The sequence below is a fragment of the Cupressus sempervirens genome, chromosome 7 (genome assembly GCF_028749045.1).
Source record: "Cupressus sempervirens isolate cs-2001-9-10 chromosome 7, ASM2874904v1, whole genome shotgun sequence".
NCBI classification, from domain to species: Eukaryota; Viridiplantae; Streptophyta; class Pinopsida; order Cupressales; family Cupressaceae; genus Cupressus; species Cupressus sempervirens.
The window spans coordinates 536,954,880-536,978,103 of record NC_143124.1 but is presented as its reverse complement, the minus strand read 5'-3'; the positions used below and the strand labels follow the sequence as shown (position 1 = coordinate 536,978,103).

Sequence of the window (23,224 nt, the reverse complement as noted above, 5' to 3'; positions counted from 1 at the left end):
GCCGGCTCGAAAATCGAGGCATGAAAATTGAGGCACCTAAAAAAAATGGACGACAACTCAGATGAGCTCTCAAAAAACCCACCAAGAATCTATGATCGAAAAAATTTCGAGCTCAAAATTTAGGGTTTCGAGCAAAATCCTAGCAAATGGCTTGGAAGGTCGAATTTGCAAAAAAAGGCAATTTCTTGGAAAGAAATGGCTGATTTTTGTTTCAGATTTTTTCACAGATCGGGATTTGCTGGTAGAGATGAGTTTGGCCTCCGAAATCCTTCAAAATTCGTCAAAATGGACGTGCAAATGGGGGGCAAAATGACTACAAAAACAAACTCGATTTGCAGATGCGATTTGCACAAATCCAAATGCGAGCTACAAAAATATCGAACACGAGTTGCAGAGTGAAATTTGGACTAGTCACGAGCAAGCAAAATGACCACGATTTGCCATGGGTTGCAAAGTGAAATTTGGACAAGTTGCGAGCAAGTAAAACGACCACGATTTGCAGAACCTGCGATTTTTTCAATACGTGATTTGCAGATGAGTTTGAAACACATAAAACGTGTGTTGCTTGGCGATTTGCAGAAAGTTTGAAAGATGTAAAATGTGTGCTGCTAGAAACCCAGTCTCAAAAACCCTAGCCCGAGATTGTGATCTGTTTTGAAGTTTGCAAGGTAGAAAACCCTAGGCAGATTTTAGAGAATTTAACTAAATTTAAAAAAAAAAATTTAAACAAATAATTTTTCAAGAAGAAATTATCATTTTTTTCGAAAAAAATTAAGTATTAGCTCTAATACCATGTTACAGAAGTAATTGGTAAATACTTGCTTGTTATTAACAGAGACTAGATGGTCAATTTATATAAAAGAATGAGACAATATTTCCTTAGGAAACGATCGTAAAGAATAGAAACTATTCTATTTTAAAAAACAAAAGCAAAAAAGAAAGCAAACTAAAGCTTATTAGATATTTGCAATAGATAACCATTTGTAATGCCCCCTCTTTAGTTCGACATGGCGTTAATCGTGGATTTTCCTATTGCAGACTCTCGTAGGCAGATGGGGTTGATGAGAGAGTCATTTTTTTGCGTTATTTGGTGATTAGATGGCTCATTGTGCTCTTGGAGATATTATTTATTTGTATTTTATCGTCACTTCTTATACGGGGCCTACATGTTATAATTCTAAGTTGAGTTGCACTTTTATTTTACAAAGTTATTTATTATAAAAAAGTGCATTATAATGGGATTTTATAATGGATGTTTCTAGAAGTTCTTAGTAACTTCTTAGAAAAGGATGTTTCTAGAAGTTCTTAGTAACTTCTTAGGAAAGTAGATAAATAGATGGCTTGGGCTCCCATTTGGATACGTAGGATTTGGTAACTCACTACATCTTCTATGAGCATTTGTGGAGCTTGATAGTCTGCAAATATTCAGCATAATCCTTGAGAACGATACCTCTCAAGAGATTGCATAACTGAGGAAGTGAAAAACCTTCTGAAGGGTTGCACTTTGGAAGTGGTATTCAGCCATTTCAAGTTGAGCTTAATTTGTATACTCAGACTACCTGAGGGTTTGAGTTTTTGGAAGCAGTTCGAAAAAGAAGATCCGAAAAAAGCAGTCCGAAAAAGTAGATCCGAAAAAGCAGTTCGAAAAAGCAAAGCAAAAAAGCAGATCCGAAAAAAGCAAGTGAAAAAGCAGATCGGAAAAAGCAAAGCAAAAAGGCAAGAATGGAAAAAATTATTACAGCCATCTACAATCAAGTTCCTTTGGATATTACATACATTGTTCTTATCATTTAGATGCATATTAAGAGGTAAGGTTGGAGGTGAAATGTTGTAACAGATTTAAGCATTATTCATGCGGATGTAAGCCAAGAGTCTTGGTCATTTCATACTAGCATTGTAGTTGACATTTTATGTGCAATAAAGGAGACATAAGTTGCTGGTCTGATATAGTGTAATTGAATATGTATTTATCATTCATGATCAGCTTATTAGTTTGCATGCCAATTATTTGACAAAATGTCAATTGGCTGTAGGTTCTCTTTTTTGGCATAAATAATGTTATAATTTTGCATCCCAAGTGTTTATCAAAATTACTAGTTGTTGTAGCTGTATATTGCAAGTAGTTTCAGTCACATATATGCATTGAATATTGTCAAAATAAGTTGCACATTCATGTTAGGTCATTGTTTAGTTAATTCAAAGTTCTCTTGCAAGCATTCTTATTGATGCTAAGTGAAGGAAAGAGCCATAAAATCGAACTGAAATTTTTTTATCAGTCATATGACCCTTGTATGCAAAGTGTTTTCTTGAACCTTTATCAGCATTTTGGGATCAGATTTGAGCAGGGTCATTACACCATTAACTAATAATAGACAACTTATCTATTATTGTAATAGACCATAGAGATGGTTTCTAGACAAGGTACATTATCACTAAAAGAACAAACGGATCATATTCTCACCAAGTCTTATTTGGACTTGTGAAGAATGAAGCCATTGCTGAGAGGGAGTCTTAGCCTTAGTGATTTCTTGAAATATACCTTATTGGATTTTTCTCTGTAAGAGAGAAGCTTAATGTGGAACTTGTGTTGCACTCTCTGGGAATAGTTGTGATGGATCCACCCTCTTATATGTTCATGGCAGATGTAATGTGTATGATGCCATGATAACACCACGTGAGAGAATCCGTGGTGACTCCGTGTAAACTCCTTTGTCATATGTGTGACTCTATGACTTTATGGGCCCCTTGTGTACGCTACTGAAAGGTGACGATCTTTCATGTAATGTACACTTGTATTCAACATTGTAAGGTGACAACTTTACAATGTTCACTATCATGATGAATATCATGCTGACTTGATATCTGTTGTGTATCAATATGTTCTTAATGAGATAATTATGATTGATATTATGTAACATAATATCTGTGGACATGCCATGATATGTTATGGTAGTCATCATGTGACATGATGTTAGTGCACATACCATAACTAGGACATACGAATGTCATGTGACTTGATATTTTGTATACTCCTTGATATCACAAGTTAGGTGATATTTAAACCAGTTCATACTTAGTTATCTTCCCTAGCTAAGAGGGAGTATTAAAACATGATAGTGTCAGTCAGAATTCAAGGATAAACTGGCAAACTGTATGCATATGTGTGTGCATGTATGTATACCAGCTCATCATATGAACTGGTATAAATGCATACACACACTTATACTTAATTATCCTACCATAAAATTCATTAGGATTATCCTTACATTAACTGACAAACCTAAGTTTGAAAATCTGAGAAATCAGATTACTGTTGTCTCTTGGATCAGGTTGTCCATCCCTGATCTATATTGATCATATGTGCATCAGGATGGATCGTGTGAAATGATCCTCCTATAAACAGACTGGAGGATATGAATGAATTGTTTAGCATTTAAATCATGCCTGATAACCATCGGGTGTATTTACCAAAGGTACAATGGTTAATCCACAAATTATCAGGTTTGTTTGTTAATTAGTATTTGCTTTCATGTCTCTTCAAAGAGACATTTGCCTGAACAGTTACATCCATTCCTTCTTATGTCTTTTGATGGCACTATATATGTTGATCAATCACAAAGAGGAGATTATCGAAATCTATAAATGTTCTGCCTCTTGAAGATCCAATACCACCAGTTCTGATTCAGACCTGTGAACTTAGATTCAGTATTTTTCAACGCTGTTGAGCATTTTAACAGCTAGCTACTTTTTTTTGGTGGAATATCAGCATTCTTATTTTGTCCTATCAGTTGTTGAAGGAAAGAATTAGAAGTTATGGTTACTATTGCTGCTTCTCCCCTCAAGCCTTTGGGTATCTAATTTTATCGAATATTCTTGGGCCATTTATTGATAGATCAGATGGGCATCATTTGAAGGGTGCCACTATCAACAGTGTGAATTTCTACAAAAAAAAAAAATTGTTTAAAAATGTCTGTCAATATTAATTTCTAAGATGCTAGAAATATAATGATAGAAAAATTAGAAGGGCTAGAGGGTTCAAATCTGTTATTGAGAAGAATAGTAAAAAAATCTGAATTGCACTGTTAAGACCCAGAATTGAGATTTGGTTTGCCATAGGGCAACTTGAAAGTTGCTGCCTGATAGACCTTGGGGGTGACCAAGATAGTTATGCTTAAAATATGCACAATATGTGTAATGTTGTATTTAAGTGATGTCATTTAAACCTCTAGTCAGCTTGGCATTAGGAGGGTAGCTATTGAAGGCCATGTGCCCCAACTGTCCTTAGCTAGCTACTTTATTAGCCTAAAAAGTGAGCAGGACTAATTTTCTGGCATATAGTATTTGTTGAAGGAGTTATGATTGAAATATGTGATTATCGGTGCTGCCACTTTTGATAAAACTTCAAGTGCCTAACTTGTACAAGAATCCTTGATCATTTTTTGATAGATAAATGGGGCTTCATTTTAAGGGTTTCTGAACAATAGTATCCATAGGAGTTGTGTAAGGCCCCTTTTCTAGTGCCTTATTATAAACCCTAAATGTTATGGATATGATAGAAAGCTAAAAAGTTAAGGACGTAAAGTGATATTTTAATGTCATATTAGGCTGATATGCCGAGACCTTATTGAATCAAGACTTGGGATGTCATGGTACTAGCCCCAGAACTATGTAGGGGACTTAATATTATCATATGCTCTAATAGGATGATTCAACACTCACCCTTGTGAGAGGAAGTTTTTATTAGAATTGGGTGTCTGCATGGTATGATTAAGTATGATGTGGACGTAATAAATAAATTCTTGTGCATGTAGTGGGAAGATAAACCAATATGTTGATGTTCCAGTAGGATAGACTATATTGATTGATAGGATGTAATGGTTGTATCCGATGATTGATTTTGGACCTATGTTGACATGATTATGCAAGCATCCTGATTACCTGCCATAATTGATTTTAAGGACTTACACCTTATGATGTGTTATTTCATAATGATAATGAGACACTATTAGTAATTTCACTATATTTAATTGAACTGAAAAGATACTAGTGATTTATATTATTCCTCTAATTTTTACATTTACATTTGACGATTTTCGCTCATGATATGTACTAGGACCTAATTTATATGTTTGATGATTTAATAGTTATAGATTTAGTATTTCATGACTATGATAGAAAATGTATTATGATGTTATTCATAATGTTAATTTGACTTTGTTAAGCAAAGATTAATGTGGATATGCAGGCTTTAATATTTTAATGTTGCAAATATTTTATATGAAAATGATTAGAAAGGAAAGTTAATTGTAATAAGTGAATATGCTAGTCAACGTGAGTATGCAATATTAAATTGTCATGCACATATATTCGTGTATTTCTATATGATTTTCATTGGACTACAAATGCTCAAATTTAGTGTGTAGGAAATTGAACCATGGAATTTAATAAGGGAAACAAGGTTTAAACTTATGTGAACATGGTATAGCCAAGGCAAATCTTTGGAAGATTCAATGCCTTGTTGTTATGTGTTTAATTTGTAAATGTGAGTTTGCATGAGTTTGCATAAGTACATGTCATTGTGATGTGAAATATGTTTTAATGTGTCACTTGACACTTGTAACTGTACATGTGTAGATGACATGTCACTTAGGGTTTTGGGAATGTGGTCACTTAACCTAAACCTAATCCTTATTTTATACTTAAGTAAACCCACTTGGGAGAGTGTTGGGATGGGTCACTATCATGTGAATTTCGAGTTCAAACTTGACAAGGGTTTAGAGCGGCTAAATGTGGTCCCAAAGTGTTATTTTTGTGAAAATGAGCCACCCACATGATAGTATAACATGTGAGGGATCTAAATTTGACCATTTAAGTGCTTAGCTAACTTAGAAGACCCTCTAAAAAATGCATTCTTTAACCATTTCGAAAATCGAGTTGCCCCATGATGTTACCCTCACATTCCCATTTGGTCAAAGTTTCATTTTGGGAAGGGACAATAGTGTAAGAGATGGTGGGCTTCATGATTTTGCCAAAAGTAAGTTAGTGGGTTTGAGGTCTTTTTAGAGGACTTGTGAGAAACTAGTGGGGTGTTCGCCCACTCTCTAAGTTTAGAAACAATTAGGGTTATTGGAAGGAAAAAAACTAAGGGAGCTCTTCAACAACTATCATTGCCAATTGCTTGGATTCAAGGTTGGTGCCCATGCCATAGTTTCTCACTGAAGCTTGCATTATGGCATTGAATTTATGTTCATGGAGAAATATTATTGTGCATTATGTGTTTTGTCGTAAATATTGTGGTGTGTTATTTGTTGCATTTTAGTTTCTTGGTGTTCTTTCCTTTTTTTCAATGAATGTTGTTTTGGGGTGTGAAGGTGTAACAAACAAAATTTATTATCTAAAACAAAGACGGTTTAAACTAAAAACTCCCAACATTCATAAATATATAATTGAATCCTTTTCACATGACATTAACTACTTTTAACAATTAACATAAAATAACTATATTCATGATTAGCTGAAATAACTAGATTAATGACTAACTAGCATAATTGTATTTATGATCACTAAATTAACTTGATTAACAATTAATTAATCATAACTAATTTCATGATCAACTGAAGTAACTTGATTAACGATTAACTAATCATAACTGAATTCATCATCAACTGAAATAACTTGATTAACGATTAACTAATCATAACTGAATTCATGATCAACTGAAATAACTTGATTAATGATAAAAGTAGATGCTTAACATGAAATGAAGGAATGGAACACACAAGTATCATCGAAGGATCTTTAGCTAGTTGTGCAAGCCTCGACTTTGGTGAGAGGACAAGCATTGACATAGGCTTAACCTCACAACTTTGGACCATACTCATCCCCACACATTATATTAAATTAGAAAGAGCCTCCCTACTTCGAGATCGGGCTTGGGATGTTTTTAAGTCCAACCACCAGAGCATCTTGGTGTTTTGAATGTCCACTCAGTTATGAAATGGACATGCTTACATAACTGACGCTACTGACATCAAGTGATCATTAGATGGCAAACATGCCTATAAACTACCTTGGCCAAAGATTTCTAATAGGTTCAACGACCTGATCATCACCGCTCGACTTGACAACATGTTCCATTACAGGGATGAGCATGAGCTATTAAGTAAATTTCATTTAAGTTATTCATGTCTAATTTCTCTTTTTTTTTCTTGCACATTTATTCCACCTCTTCACCATACTTGGCTACACAACTGGTGTTTCCCAGGTGTATTAAAAGATTATGAGCACTTTGCCCTTTTACACCTCTTCACCATTTCATGGCTACATTGCTGGTGAATTCCAAGTGTATTAAAAGATTATGAGCATTCTGCCCTTGATATCTTTCATCATGAGTTGTGACATCTTATTCTTGAGATCAACAACAATCATACAAGTTCTTATTGTATTTAGAAACTCTTCTTTATGGGATACTATTCAACTGGATATAATGAAATTAAGAAGTTCTTTATAAATCTTCATGGTTTATTCAGCAAGTTAAATAACATGAATATAGACATAAGAAAGAAGTTTTGATCCTAGCTGGCAACTATAGAATTGCATTTGAAAACTTTGGAAGGATAATTCATGACCAGTTAAGTATTTGATATTGTTCTAAAGAACTCGAACTCTGATTGGTCCTCTCCACTTGTGTTGAGACGTTATTTGTAGAGCATATGGTCACAGATCTTTAGCTGGATTATTTGCACTACAAGGAGCAGTAATTTGAACTGCTTGAACAAGGCTTCAATGGACGAGATGGAAGATATGATGGGTGTGCGGAGGCAATGAAGTTTGAAAACTTTGCAACCAATTCTGGAAGTCTGTTCTTTTTAAGACACTACAGACGTATCAATTGCAAAAGGCTTATTCCTCAATGACAGGGTGTATTCGGCAGGGCTGCTGCTTGCAATGGACAATTATGTAATATCCCTTGCCCAAACTGACTGATTTTAGCTCAAGGAATATTGTCAAACACTTGTATGTTGCCTCTTAATGCTAAAAAATTTAGAATGTTCGCAAATGATATTACAATGCCTCTTATAATGAAGTTATATGCAAGTGCAGTAATTTTGGTATTTTCAATGCATATACATGAAAACTAGATGTGGAATGCATACCTACAACCAATTGACATTTTGACAAACAATTGACATACAACTATTATGCCGATCATATATGCTATTAGATGGACATTTCGTCAAACAAATGGTATGCAACATGTATCTCCTTTATTGAATTCATTCTCATGAGCTTACAATAATGACTACAATAATGCCATAATCTGATTCTGAATTATCACAGCAAAATTATATGCTTAAAAATTACAATACTAACTATTAATAGTTGCAAGAAGAAACTGATAATAGTGATGCCCAAGAATGGAAACGAATCAAACATAAATACTGTAGGGTGGCATCGTGCATGCATATTGTGGCAACCCAAATGTATTCTCCAATTTAAGCACAAATAGAACTCTAGAATGAAGCTCTCTTGACTGCCAAATTCAGTGGATATTTCACCACCTCAAATGGTTGCAACACTGAAAAGTTGACGTTTTCCAATGGTTGACTGAAATCAGAAACCTTAGTTTCTTCTCTCAAGTTTATATCAAATGCAATTCACAATAATCGGATGATAAACAATGAAGCTCTGACCTTTATTTATTCTTTTCCTTCACCCTTCTAGAAGGGAATAAAATATTATTTAATTGCATTCTCTAGAAGCTTCCCCCTTTCCAATACAATAATTAGTTGTATTTTTAGAAAATGCACTCTCTAGAAGCTTCTCCCTTGCAATACAATAATTAATTGTGCTTCTAGAAAAATAAATTAATTAAATATAAAGTCACTTTTTATTTTAATTTATTTAATGACTTTATAAGAAATTAATTTAATCAATTTCTCCTTATTTCTCCACTTAGTCTTCAGAGAATGTAAAGGCTAAGAACTCCACTGAGATGCTAAAAAGATGGGGACATTACAGTCCGCCCTCCTTGAAATTGCTTGTCCTCAAGAAACTTCAAGTCCGGATGCTGCAAAATCTCCTCATTCTCCCATGTCGCATCCTCTACTAGTAGGTCCTTCCATTTCACCAAATACTCTCTTATAGTGCACTACCTCAGGTTCCTTTCCCTGAAATTGATAGCTTTAGGCACCAATACCAATTTTCCCTCATCATCCAAGGGTGGAAGCACTATAGAAGGAACAATATGATGTCCTAGCACCTTCTTGAGGTGTGACACATGAAAAATGTTGTGCACCTTGCTCTCTACTGACAAATCTAACTCATAAGCCACCCCTCCCACTTTTTTGATAATCCTGAATGGACCATAGTATCGTGGCTTAAGTTTCTCAACACCACTCTTCTTGAGAGTGGATTGACGGTAAGGCTGCAACATAAGATACACCATATCTCCAACCTCGAAAGTTCGCTTGGTCCTCTTCTAGTCTGCATACTTCTTTTGTTAATTCTGTGCCTTGGTTATATTATCCTTGAGAGTCTTAACAATGTCTTCACTCTCCTGTAATAAATCACCTTCACTAGGCACTCTACTATCACTCAAAAGAAGATCCATAAAATTGGGTGCCTCATATCCATATAGGGCCATAAAGGGTGACATCTGAATAGACATGTGATAAGTGGTATTGTAGCAATACTCATAGAGATAATTCCACTTTACTCATGCCTTTTGTTGCCCTACTATATAATTTCTAAGATATCACTCCACCCAGTTATTCACCATCTTCGTCTGACCATCTGTCTAAGGGTGGTAGCTAGTACTCGAAGTGAGCTCTGTCGCACACAACCTGAATAGCTCCTGCCAAAAATGACTCATAAACCTATTGTCTTTGTCACTTACAATGCTCTGAGGTAAGCCATATAATCTAGATATCTCCTTGAAGAACAACTCTGCCACCTGTGTAGCAGTGATCAGAAAGAAGTGTGCAAACTTCATAAGACAATCCACAACCACATATATGTAGTCCCTGCCTTGGGCTCTAGGCAGTCCTGTGATGAAGTCCATAGATAGACATTCCCACTTCCTATCAAGAATCGAAATTGGCTGAAGTAGACCGAATGGATAGGAGTGTTCTTGCTTATTCTGCTGGCAGGTGGGACGCTCCCTAACATATTGAAGTACCTCCGCTTTGAGCCCTTTCCATGTGAAGTGCTCTCTAATTTGCTGGTATGTCTTGTAGAAACTAGGATGTCCTGCCATGGGTGAATCATGAAAAGATTTCAGAACCATCCTCCTCGTTGTTGAGCCTGGAACAAAAATATTTGCCCTTTGTAAATGATGAGCTCATTGACAAGGGTGTATCTGCTGTCCTAAATAGTTCCATCTATGAATCCGTCTGTCCACACATCCTTTACATACTCTGCAAGGATCAAGTGTCTCCAATCCTCCGATATGTTTGTCAATAAACTCAAATGGGGCCTACGTGATAAGGCATCAGCAACTACATTCTGTGTCCCCTTAAAATATGTAATATCAAAGTCATAGGACTATAACTTTCTCACCCACTTTTTCTGCCTATCATTGAGATCTTGTTGCCCCAAAAAGTGTTTTAGGCTATTATGGTCAGTTTTGATACAAAATTTGCTACCTACCAAATATTGTCTAAATTTAGCCAAAGCATGCATAATGGCTAACATCTCCCTATCATATATGCTGAAGATCTGCTCTAGCCCTCTCAATTTTTTGCTCTCATAAGCAATAGGGTGCTTCTCCTGCATAAGCACTACCCCAATGCCTTCTCCAGAAACATCACAGTGTAGCTCAAAAGGTTTGCTGAAATCTGGTAATGCTAACACTGGACAAGAAGACATCAACTCCTTAAATTTCTCAAAACACTCCTGTACCTCAGGAGTCCACAAGAAAGCTCCCTTGCTCATCAAATTTGTCAAGGGTGCTGCATACCTGGAATATCCATCCACAAACCTCTTATAGAAACCACATAATCTCAGAAAGCTCCTCAACTGTGTAAGGTTCACTGGTGAAGGCCACTCCATAATGGCACGAATTTTTTCAAGATTCATGCGTACGCCTTCTACACTGATGATGTGACCCAAACACAACAACTCTGTCATATCCAAATCACATTTTGACTCCTTTGTATACAACGACTCTCTGCCCAAAATATCCAACACCGTGTCAAGGTGAACCAAATGCTCCTCCCAAGATATACTGTACACCAAGATATCATTGAAGAAGAAAAATACAAGTTTCCTCAACTAAGGATGGAAAACCCTATTTCATTGTTGCCTGAAAAGTAATAGGTGTGTTAGCCCAAATGACATAACTATGAACTCAAAATGGCCACAATGACATCTAAAGGCTGTCTTCTTGATGTCCCGCTCTCTAACTCTGATCCGGTGATAATCTGATCTCAAATCTATTTTTCAGAAGAAGCAAGCTCCATGAAGCTAATCTATCAACTCATCAATCCTAGGAATAGGGTACCTATTTTTAATTGTCGTCCTATTAAGTACCCTGTAATCAATGCACATCCTCAATGTCCCATCCTTCTTCTTCACCAACACCACTGAAGAAGCGAAAGGAGACTTGCTTGGTCTAATGTGGCCCATAGCAACTCCTTTATCGTTTTTTCAATTTCATCCTTCAACCTCTTTGGATGCCTATAAGGTGTAATCATGATGGGCTTAGTCCCCTCCTCTAACTTAGTGATGTGCTCAATAACCCTGTCTGGTGGTCTACCTGGTGGAATGTCACTGAACACCTTAGAGTGTTTAACTCTAAGCTCCTAAATATTAGGAGGATATTCAGTCTTCTGTTGTCCCTCCTATGATGGCATTAACATGCACTCTGCTGCCCACTCTACCTGATCATGTCGAATCAATCTAGCCATCCTCCGGAAAGAGACCACTTGATTGCCTTAAGAATCTATGTCTTCACATTCACTGTAAACCTCATCTACATCTCCTTGAGATTAAGAGTGAACTCACCAATATCATGCAACCAACTCATCCCAAAGACTATATTTGTATCTCCCATAGGCACAACATAGAAACTGCCTTAAAGACATAATTATTAACTTTCAATGGGAGTCCAGTGATCTTGCGATCACAATTGAGGACATAGCCATTAGCTACCCTCACTCTAATTCCCCCAAACTCCTCTGTTTGTATGCCATGCTTCTCCACCAACCTAACATCAATGAAATTATGAGTGGCACTGGGATCAACCAAAGTTATAACTTGCTGTCCAGCAAGTACTCCTCTCATTCGAAATGATCTTTCCTACTTAATACTAGTGAGACGAACTTCCCTAAGTTGCCCATCTCCTTTCCCATCCTTGGACTCCATTTTAGACAAGTTTTCAGCCTTGTCTTCATTTTTTTCACCATCTATTTTTTCTATATTAGACTACTGGTCTGAATTATTTGATTCTGATTCCTCATAGTATGCCCACATAACTTTGTTAGCTTTGCCCTTTGGTCTAAGAGGACAGTCATGGTTTGCATCATAGGGTCCCTTACAGTAGAAACATAATTTTTTCTTTCTCGAATCATTTAATATTTCCCTATCAAAAAGTGTTGGAGTTTTATTTTTAGAATCATTTTTAAAATCAGTCCTCTCTGATTTTTTATAAAATGGTTTGTTATCCTTACTAGAAGATGCTTCTTTGGACAGAAATTTATTTGTTGGGACTGCATGTTTCATACTTCTTGCCTTTTTCATAGCTTCCTGTAAAGAAATGGGATCAAATGCCTTTATCCAACCTCTTAGTGGTTCGGATAGACCCTCAATGAAAAGAACTATCAATCTGCGCTCTGAAATGTTTGGCACCATGACTGCCAACCACTGAAATTCACCAATGAAATACTCGAAGTTTCCTGTTTGTTTCAGCTGTGCTTATTTTCAGAAGTAAACCTCTGGATCTTTCTTGTCAAATCTTTCAACCAACCTATCCACAAATTCTTGGTACTCTGTTACTTGATTATGCTGAAGTGTTACCATACCATGGTACCACCAATCATATGCTACTCCCTCCAAATGAAAAGTGGCATATTTGATAGCTTCAATCTCTGTCATTGGCCTTCGTGCCAAGAATGTGTCAAGCTTATGACCCCAAGCTTGAGCTGTCATCTTACCACTCCCATCAAATGTAGTCATATTAAGCTTACCTGTAGCCCTCTTCAGCTCACTATTTTGACCCCTAGGCCTTCTATCCTGTTTGAGTGACTTGGAATGTTCTCTCCTCTGATTTAAAAAGTGTTCAAATGTCATCCTTTCCCGAACTTGAGGAACTAATAATTCCCATTCATCATTTGCAACCATAAGGATATCTGCAAATGTTTCATCCTCAACTTCCTCCATTGGTTCCTGTACCGATTCCTCTTTAACAAAGGTAGGACATGTGGGCCTATTTGCTGTCCTAGAAAGAGTTCTATGAGCTCTAGCCGATCCCACTGCACTCTTGTTATCCCCTTATTCTTGATTCTGTCTGGCCTATGGGTTCATGCGCTCAACCATGGTGGTGAGTGCTTGCAAAGCTTGTGCCATTCGCTCTTGTCTTGTAACCATTGTTCTGCAAAAATCCCTTGTTTCCTGATCCTCATTCCTATTGTCTCTTGGTGGGCTATGCTCTTGCCTGTCACCCATGGTGTGTAGCTGCCTGTCAAAATCTCATTCCTTGTCAAACAAAGCTTGCCTAATAGTGTAAAATCTGTGAGAGTCAACCCCAGGTGGCTTGTGATTGCTAAACCCTCAAGATGATAGGATTTGGCTCTGATACCAATGTAATATCCTTTGCCCGAACTGACTGATTTTAGCTCAAGGAATATTGTCAAACACTTGTGTGCTGCCTCTTAATGCTAAGAAATTTAGAATGTTTGCAAATGATATTACAATGCCTCCTACAATGGACTAATATGCAAGTGCAGTTCTTTTGGTATTTTCAATGCATATACATGGAAACTAGATATGGAATGCATACCTACAATGAACTGAGATTTTGACAAACAATTGACATACAACTATTATGCTGATCATATATGCTATTAGATGGACATTTTGTCAAGCAAATGGCATGCAACATGTATCTCCTTTATTGAATTCATTCTCATGGGCTTACAATAATGACTACAGTGATGCCAAAATCTGATTCTGAATTATCACAGCAAAATCATATGCCTAAAAATGACAATGCTAACTACTAATAGTTGCAAGAGGAACCTGATAATAGTGATGCCCAAGAATGGAAATGAATCAAACATAAATACTGTAGGGTGGCATTGCGCATGCATATTGTAGCAATCAAAATGTATGCTCCAATTTAAGCACAAATATAACTCCAGAATGAAGCTCTCTCGAATGCCAAATTCAAAGGATATTTCACCAACTCAAATGGTTGCAACACTAAAGAGTTGATGTTCTCCAATGGTTGACTAAAATCAGAAACCTTAGTTCTCCCAAGTTTATATCAAATGCAATTCACAATAATCAGATGATAAACAATGAAGCTCTCACCTCTATTTATTCTTTTCTTTCTAGAAGGAAATAAAATATTATTTAATTGCATTCTCTAAAAGCTTCCCCCTTTCCAATACAATAATTAGTTGTATTTCTAAAAAATGCACTCTCTAGAAGCTTCTTTCTTGCAATACAATAATTAATTGTGCTTCTAGGAAATTAAATTAATTAAATATAAAGTCATTTTTTTATTTTAATTTATTTAATGACTTTATGAGAAATTAATTTAATCAATTTTTCCTTATTTCTACACTTAGCGTTCAAAGAATGTAAAGGCTAAGAACTCCATTGAGATGCTAAAAAGATGGGGACATTACAGATTAGATTGGTAAAGAGAAGGGACTTTTGGCTCACAAAATGGTGTGTAGCTGGGGTCTAAAGGTGGTAGAGAGAGTAAGATATGTGGCCGAGTGTGGAATGAATGATCTCGACTCCTCTCACGGCTTTCATATAAAGAAACAAATCGTGACTTCTTGGCTCCCACCGGTTTTAAAAGATTGTGTCAATTTGAATTTCCAATTGTTTAATTCGATTAAAACAAAGAAGAGGAAAGAAAAATTAAAAGGTTGGAAGATAAAGTTGGAAAGATCATAATTTCACTATTATTATAATATATACTTACATTCATGTAAGTATATCAATGGGGTGACATCATTAAATTAAGTTATTATAATTTAATGATGCCATTCCATTTTTATATTTATATGCACGTATATAAATATCTATTATAATAATATGATGGATGATCAATTAAAATCTCTTGAGGTATGTTTTATATTTTAATTAGATTATTTTATGTTTTCCTAGATTATTTTTCTTAATAGCTCATGCGGGTCCCATAAATGTATTTTGTAATCAAGTTGTTGCATACTTTCCAAAAGAGTTTAAGGTCATACCTGTCGATCCTGGTCACTGAACTAAGCAAACATCCCATTACGATGATCCCGTTTAACAATGCTTCCCCCCTCTTCATCTTCTCTTGCAATCATCCATGAAAACACTTTTGCCATAATAACAATTCTATAATAATTTCATATAAACATATTAATCATTATTTTAAATCAAGCAACTACTAATCATCTATTAATAGTTAATGGTTAACGACCATCTTCATTAACAGTTAATACAACATATATAAATAACTACCTATTTCACATGATCATGAAAGAATAATCCGTTAAATCCAAAAGTTATGAACAAGTTTAAAATTAGGTCAAAATTTTGGGATGTAACAGAAGGCTTCACTCACCCTTGGGAAGGAACAAAAGCCTTGGGTAAAGGGCTTAGTTGGGCTCGAAAATGAAATTGAGAACCTTGGAGTATGGGCTCCACTGTTTGCCATAATCATTCATATCTTGCTTTGGCAGTGATAAGGGAAGTATGGTGGAGAGAGGAAGTTTATGGAGTATGGGCTCCAAGAAAGCTATAGTTGATGGTAGTGTGTTTGGGAATTTATTGTGAAGAGGAGGATGATTGTGAAAGCCCCGAAAGGGCATGGAAATTACTGATTATGAAAGCCCCGAAAGGGCATGGAAATTGCTGATTATAACAGCCCTGAAAGAGCATGGCAATTTCTTATTGCAGATATTGTTTGATATGGCAAGTCTCCTCTTTGAAAAGCACACTTTCACCCTACGTTCATGGTTCCATTTGTGAACCATTGTGAAAACTTTGAGTTGGGATTGTTCAAGTGTTGCATTGCGATGTTGATGCATTTACAAGATTGTATGTTGTAACCTGTTTGAGCCTTGTTTCCCCAAGCTCGGTGCGGATGGGAGGTGAGCCTCCATGGTTCTTGTGTAAACATTCTTGTAGGTTTTGTGCTCATTGGATCCAAGGAAGAAGCTTGGTGTCACCCATGTCTTGATGAACACAAGGAAAGGAAATGCCATTTTGTAATGTATTTGAAGGGATGAAATCCTTCTCCATGTTATTATCTATTGAAATGTAAAAGTTGAATCCTTCACTTATGTCTTTGTGTATTGCATTGTAAAAGTGAGATTTTTATCCTATGTACATCATTGTGAAGAATGGTTCCATGAAAGGAATGAAGAATTTGGGGATATGATCATATGTAATTGCATTTTAAAATTCTATATTATGCATTTAGATGTAATGAAAAGGAAAGATTATTGTATCATAGTTGGGTATGGAAGGGATTCATTCCAAAGAATAGGACCATTGTTGATACCTGAAATGAACTTATAGTGTTTGCATCATGCTAATTTGAATCAAGAATCAATCTATTTCAAAGGATTGTTCAATAGGAAATATCATATAAAGTTCCATTAATGATGGAATAGATTAACCTATTAGTTCATATTCGATCTTGTTTTAAATGTATCTCATGAGTTGAATTTATCTCTCAAGTGATTTTTAAATAGATTCACTTAATTAGATATATATGTTGAAAGCAAATATCATAAAAATAAATAATGTCAAACCACCACCAAACTCATATACTTAGCAATATAGTTGATTAAAGAGCATGGAGCAAATAGACAAACTCCCACAAGAAATTAGTTCTGTACATGCACATTTTACTCTCTGGAAATTGTATGGGTAGTGGGAAAATATCCCTCTCCCTATTACAAACTAGTAAAATAATCCTAGGGAATATTCCCTGGGACCTCTAACTTTTAAACCCAAAAAGCATAAGTCTAGTAAACATTAACTCTAACAAAAAATATAATACATCTTAAAATATTAAGGACCCTTCCTAAAAGCTCTCCCTAAAAGGGTCACGTGACCCTTGGGAGAGGATATACACATCTTATTCACAACACATATAAAACAATAAACAAAACAAAGGGGAACTTATGTGGGATGCCATTACCAAGGCACATCCCCTTTTTAAACCCATGTGCCAAGCTTTGAAAGGGCATGCGAATTGATGAGACCAAGGTCAACACGCAACCCCACCCTTTCCTTGGTTGGTCACTGCTCACGTGTCTTGCCAAGTGGCCACCCTAGCACATATGGTTTTATTGGGAGTGGGAATGCGTGGGGGTTAAAAGGGCTCGGGATAGCGCATGAACTTTAGTGCTTAGGAGCACCACCCAACGCTAGGCTATGTCAGAAACATTGAATGCTTTCCCCCCTCCTCACATGTAGTTGGTCTCTAAGGTCGGCTATAGGTGGGGTCAGTGCTTAGCGATTGGGAGCACATGGTTGGGTAAAGGTGTAAAGGGGTTAGAAATAGTTGAGTAAGGGATAGATGTGTGTTAGGAAATGTAGTATAGTTTTAGGGATATTTAAAAGGGATTTAGTATTAATAAAAGTTAGTGCATGGGAAAATGTTGAGAAATAATGTTGTGGGTAGGAAGAAATTAGTATTGGATTAGTGAAAGTGGAATAAATATTATAGGTAATATTAAGTGGAATAAATATTATAGGTAATATTAAATTAAGTGTTACTATTAGAGAAAGTGGATCATGAATAGTTAGGAATTTGGTTAGTGTAGTCAGTGTGTTAGCGAGTATATAATTGGTTATGGATAGGGGGTGGTATATTATGTATACAAATTTTGAGAGATTATAATATACATATACCTATTATATTATCTTATGCTAACTATACCGGATCAAGATACATACAATATATATGTGTTATTCAATTGACGAAGATGTACAAAATCTCTATACAAACAGTTTACTTAATGATGTATAGTATTTGTACTTAATATTTAATGTGTATTGAAAACTTATCATAATATTAAATGATGAATGTTTTATAAATATAATTGACTCATATTATATAATATGCAGTGTGTGTAACGGTTAGAGTTAGCATTCTGATGTACCTAATGTCCTTCAACTTATGGCCTAGTAATTACTTGGAATAGTGTAAATAAATTACATATTATGTCTTAACAATTAGCTTATGGGTGTCTTACAGTATATAAGACAAGTGTATAACACAATCCCATGAATACATCGAACGTTGCTAATGATTGTTGTATACACAAATACATATGCATCATTTAATGGGAAAACCATTATGACATAAAAACTAGGAGGAACAACACTGCGCAAGTTATGTTATCTAGTATTTTGCATTATGACCATTGAGGTGGCAAGAAATGGGTTGTTATATGATGTGACCATGTTATGCATGTAAACCCTGTTTTAGTTACTTGGCATAATATAAATGCCACTCGTAATAACTAAGTTAGTGATGGTCAATCATCCAACAGTATGTAGGACCAAATTACGAACCTAGAACCTAGACCCTATGATTAAGTCTCAGTGGTAGATGTGATCACATGCTTATAAAAATAGTTTTCCCCCATCAAATTAATCATGATGTAATTTGTTAATCTAATCACCTATAAAACTTAACCGCAACTTGGCTATGTGTGAACAACCTAATTACCTTTCAAAAAAAAATTTTGTAGTTGTGTTTTGCCTTGAAATTTTGTGCATGACAAGTTGTGATTATTATTGCCCATGTTTCTAGGAAACCTTGAAGCTACCAACTTTTACAAGAATCTCTGATCATTTTTTTGATAGATCAAATGGGTCTTCAATTCAAGGCTATCTCTCCCAACAGCCTTTTACAGGCTAAACAAACAAAAGGCTTAAGCTTTTGGCCTATAGTTGTAATGACAATTTGAAGTATGTGATTATTACTGCCGCTGCTTCTAAAAAACCTTCAAACTCCCAATGTCTTCAAGAACCATTGATAATTTTTTTGATAGTTCAAATGGGGCTTCAATTTAGTGCCCTCTCTTCCAGCAGCCTTAGTAACTCCCACAATAACAGCTGCAACATAGCCAAAAATGTTTATTTCAGAACGGCTAGAAATAGACTGATAAGAAAAGGACTGTTGCTTCCAAACTATCATTGAGAGGTTTATATAAAATCCTAAATACAGAGTCAGAACTGGGATTCAGGGTTTCGATATACGAAATCAAAGATGCTTACTGATAACCCAGGAGTTTAATCATCATTATCACAAAACATTGTTTCTTCCCATATTGTCAAGGAAATGATTACTTATCATAATCTTTCCTGACTGATAGAAAGAGGGCCTTAAGAGCTGCTGTTGGGAACAGTGCTGTAGGTAACTTTATATTAAGAAATTTACAATGGAGCTAATTATAAGGTGGATGCTTCCTGACAATGAGGGAAATCTTGGATGATCAGGTTATTTAAGAGGCTCTGTTTTTCCTTAATTCATAATTTATTTTTTAGTTCAATAAACATTATAGCATTTGGAAGCTAAATGCATAGAAACAGTCATAACACTAATTTCCTTTATGGTATCTTTTAGTTGGTAACATACTCCACCACGTGCAATCTCTAGCTGCCTGAGCTGAAAGCCTTCAAGGAAATGGATAGTGGACTGATGCTTTATATCACTTATTTATTCAAATCCTTTATATATGAATTTATGCAAGAGGATAAATCTAATCCTCAGTCAGCCTCAATCGCATCTGATTGATTTGCAGGTTGCTTCTGGACATTGTTGTACCATGGTCATGCATTACTTATGCTAACTCCTGAATGTATTAGTTACTGCCTTGCAGAACTGAGGATCCGGGCTTATATCAGAATTGGTGTTTAGCATGCTAACACAACAACTGTAGCACTCTTCAGCAGTCCATCTAGAGTACTGATTCTTTCTTGATCATAGCTTCCTAAAAATATTATGGGCATTGCCTTATTTTTAGCACGAGCCCCAACAGGATTCTCTCGACTTCTGGTGATATTTGATCTCCAAGTCCTTTGCCTTTGCCTCTAGCTGCCAGAAAACAATTGAAAGAAAGCCTCCTTTAGGTTCTGTGTGAACTTGCTACCTGCGCTTTAGATGAATACCCTTGCTTGTGAACTGTACATGCTCTGTAGTTCCTTAGCATAGGCCAACTTAGTCTGAAATATTGTGCCCTTTTAGAATTCCTCCATTTGCAGGATAGGGAAATCAACACAACTATGAAATATTCCGAGGAAGTCTAAACTAAATCAATTTAAAGTTTAAACCAAGGAGACAAATCACATGAAAGATCTAGTATCAGACGCCTTATGGTTTTTTATTGGTAATTAGATATAAAGCTCTGTTGCTATCTTCTAGAACATGGTGAACAATATCTATTTGAAGTGATTTTTAGGACTTTTAACATCTATGATAGTTTGATTATACAATTTGGCAGCTTCATAACTAGGGAAGGGAAACCACACCCAAGGTGACAGAAACTCTGAAATTCTTTCAGGAAGTGTAAAATACTACTATGGACAGCTCTAAGGTGACATCTTGAAAAACAGAGTGCTAAGACCAGTATCGCAAGATTTAGACTCAGATTCATGATTTCCATGGCACCAAAACCAAAAATTACAATAAAAAGTCACGAACCATGGTAAAAAGGAGTTTTTTATCCCTCAGCCCAGCATTACTAGCTTTCTGTGGATTAATTCGCTGGTATCTCAGACATGCCTGTAAATGCTGCTACAGTCTTAGAAGCATCGCTTAGGGTAGGGTTCGACTTAGCAAACTTGAAGTACAAATGTAATTTAATTACTAGAAATTCAAGTGGAAAAATGTCCAAAAAAGGCTCTTCCATCCAACATGGCCCAAAAAGATATATATATTTTTCAATTTTATAAGCCTAGAGCACGGATTTAGGAGTAACATCAACACTGGGTTTGAAGGGCAGTCTGCAGAGACCCTTGTGGCAGCCTAGGGGCAACGCCCCCAGCAGTGCAAGGGAAGGCACCACAAGTGGGAGTCTATAGGCAACACCATTTTTCATGATTCTATCTCTTTCAACCATCCTTTTAAAGTCCTCCAAACCCTTCAAAAAATCCTTGAATTTCATGCTTTCATTTTAAAGCAATTTCTAATTTCTGTGCCTATTTTTCTTGATTTTCATTGACCTTGTTGAGTTTACATATCTAGACTCACGCAATACCCAGGTCATGAGTTCCAAGACCTTGCTTTGACTTGCTCGGCTTGGGACTCATCAAATTAGGGTAAGTCCTTGCTAGTCTTGTAATTATGGACTGTAAGACAGATGTAAAAGATCTAGAAACAGCTAGGTTTTCAAGCTTCAAACCCACTGTCTGACGTATGTCTTTATTTGCTATTGGAAAAGTACAGCTCAGTTGTGCTGTCTCAGAACATGTGGTATTTGATGTCTGTTTGAAGTGATTTGGGAAGACATCAAATTTTGACATCTATTACAAACAAGCTTGCAAAACAAAGTTCAATGCATTTAGAAGCACTTTCTCAGATGTTTCACTTTCTACTCTACTGGGATTGTTCTGTAATTGCATCCTTTAATAGCATGCAATAATAGATTATTAGCTTCAAAGAAGTAGAACAATTTTGTTTAACCAAGCAAACCAAAATAATTTTTTCCCTCACTATTTTGTGAAATTTGTATCTTCTATGTAGCAGATTATTATTGTTCCCTTCTGAGTTTTCTGTTTACTTTGTGTGTACATCATAACATTTCCCTTTCTGTGGAACTTGCTTTCCCAGGTCCAACAGTGGTTTGAATCTCTGAAGAAAAGGAAGGTTGTTAGCAGCTTTACCGAACAAGGTGAACTTCGATACAAATTTTAAACCTAATATGTTAATTAGCCCATGCGCTACATAAACATGCTTTCAGAACCTTTCTTACGAGGCATATGTTTCTTTATTACTGCGTTGTATACAGAGTATCATGCTTGGGTATGCAGCTACTTGTAAACTGAGATGTTGTAAACTGTAAGCTCTGTTTACCTGGTTAAGATGTTGAGTTTGGCAAATATGGAGAGGGGAACCCATACAATTTACAGCATCTTTTATTGCACTTACCACCCTTATCTTTCTGAACTCATCTTTTAGCTAATATTTGCAGATTTGGATGAGAGGATACTGAAACAGCAGCAAGAGGAGGAAGAGAGAAAACGACAGAGGAAGGAGAGGAAAAAGGAAAAGAAGGTAGGGAGCTCGTATTTTATACTAAGCTAGTGTGTGTAGAACAATCTTGTTTCTACCTGCTTATTGCATATTTTCCTATTTGAAAGTGTACTTAAGCAAGCCAAATTGTCCACAAATCGTTTATGCTGAAGATGCATTAAGCTGCATGCTTTTGAAATCGTGTCTTGTTTTTACAATTTATTGTTTGAGACAGAAAGAAAAAGCCTTGGAGGAAGATCTTGATGACTGTGATCAGGATGTGGCAGCAACGATGGGCTTTGGTGGATTTGGGTCATCGAAAAAATAGTTTTGGTCATTGATATAAAAATAATTTTAAGGACATGAGAGTGATACTCATGAAACCAGTCATGTATTAATGAGAGCACAAATCAAGGCATAACGGAGAAGCAGATTAATTGCTCATTTAATTCCTGCATACAACTGCCTTATGCAATTTGATGAGTTGTATATCTATTAGATATTGGCAAAGATTACAACCTGGTTAAGAACGATTACTGTATTTTTAAGTCAAATACCAATCTTTGATTCTTTTCATATATTGCACCATGTGGTGATTTGAAATGCTTCTTTTGCATTTCTTCTTAGAGATTGCATATCAAGTTCAGTTGATGCAGGTTTGTCTTGCTGCCCCGTGTACTCGAAGTTCTTTACGGCAGTTGGCTTATTTTCTTGGATGGTTGATTCTACATGAATTATTTACAACATAGAGATAACAAGCTTTAACATAGTATGGGAAGTTTCCTATGATTGTATCTGGAATTAGTC

General features: G+C 35.9%; 1 protein-coding gene across 5 annotated transcripts in view; it reads left to right on the top strand.

Annotated features, from left to right (window-relative positions):
* The window catches only part of LOC149547880 (uncharacterized), a 72,800-nt gene extending 49,805 nt beyond the window's left edge, over positions 1-22,995 (top strand). For all 5 annotated transcript variants that reach the window (XM_089791931.1, XM_089791930.1, XM_089791929.1 and 2 more), the window contains 3 exons: positions 22,016-22,076; positions 22,377-22,459; positions 22,653-22,995. In XM_089791931.1, coding sequence (XP_089648057.1) covers positions 22,016-22,076; positions 22,377-22,459; positions 22,653-22,745 — 237 coding nt within the window. In that variant the 3' untranslated portion in view covers positions 22,746-22,995. The remainder of the gene's footprint in view (positions 1-22,015; positions 22,077-22,376; positions 22,460-22,652) is intronic.
* Positions 22,996-23,224: the final 229 nt, after the last annotated feature.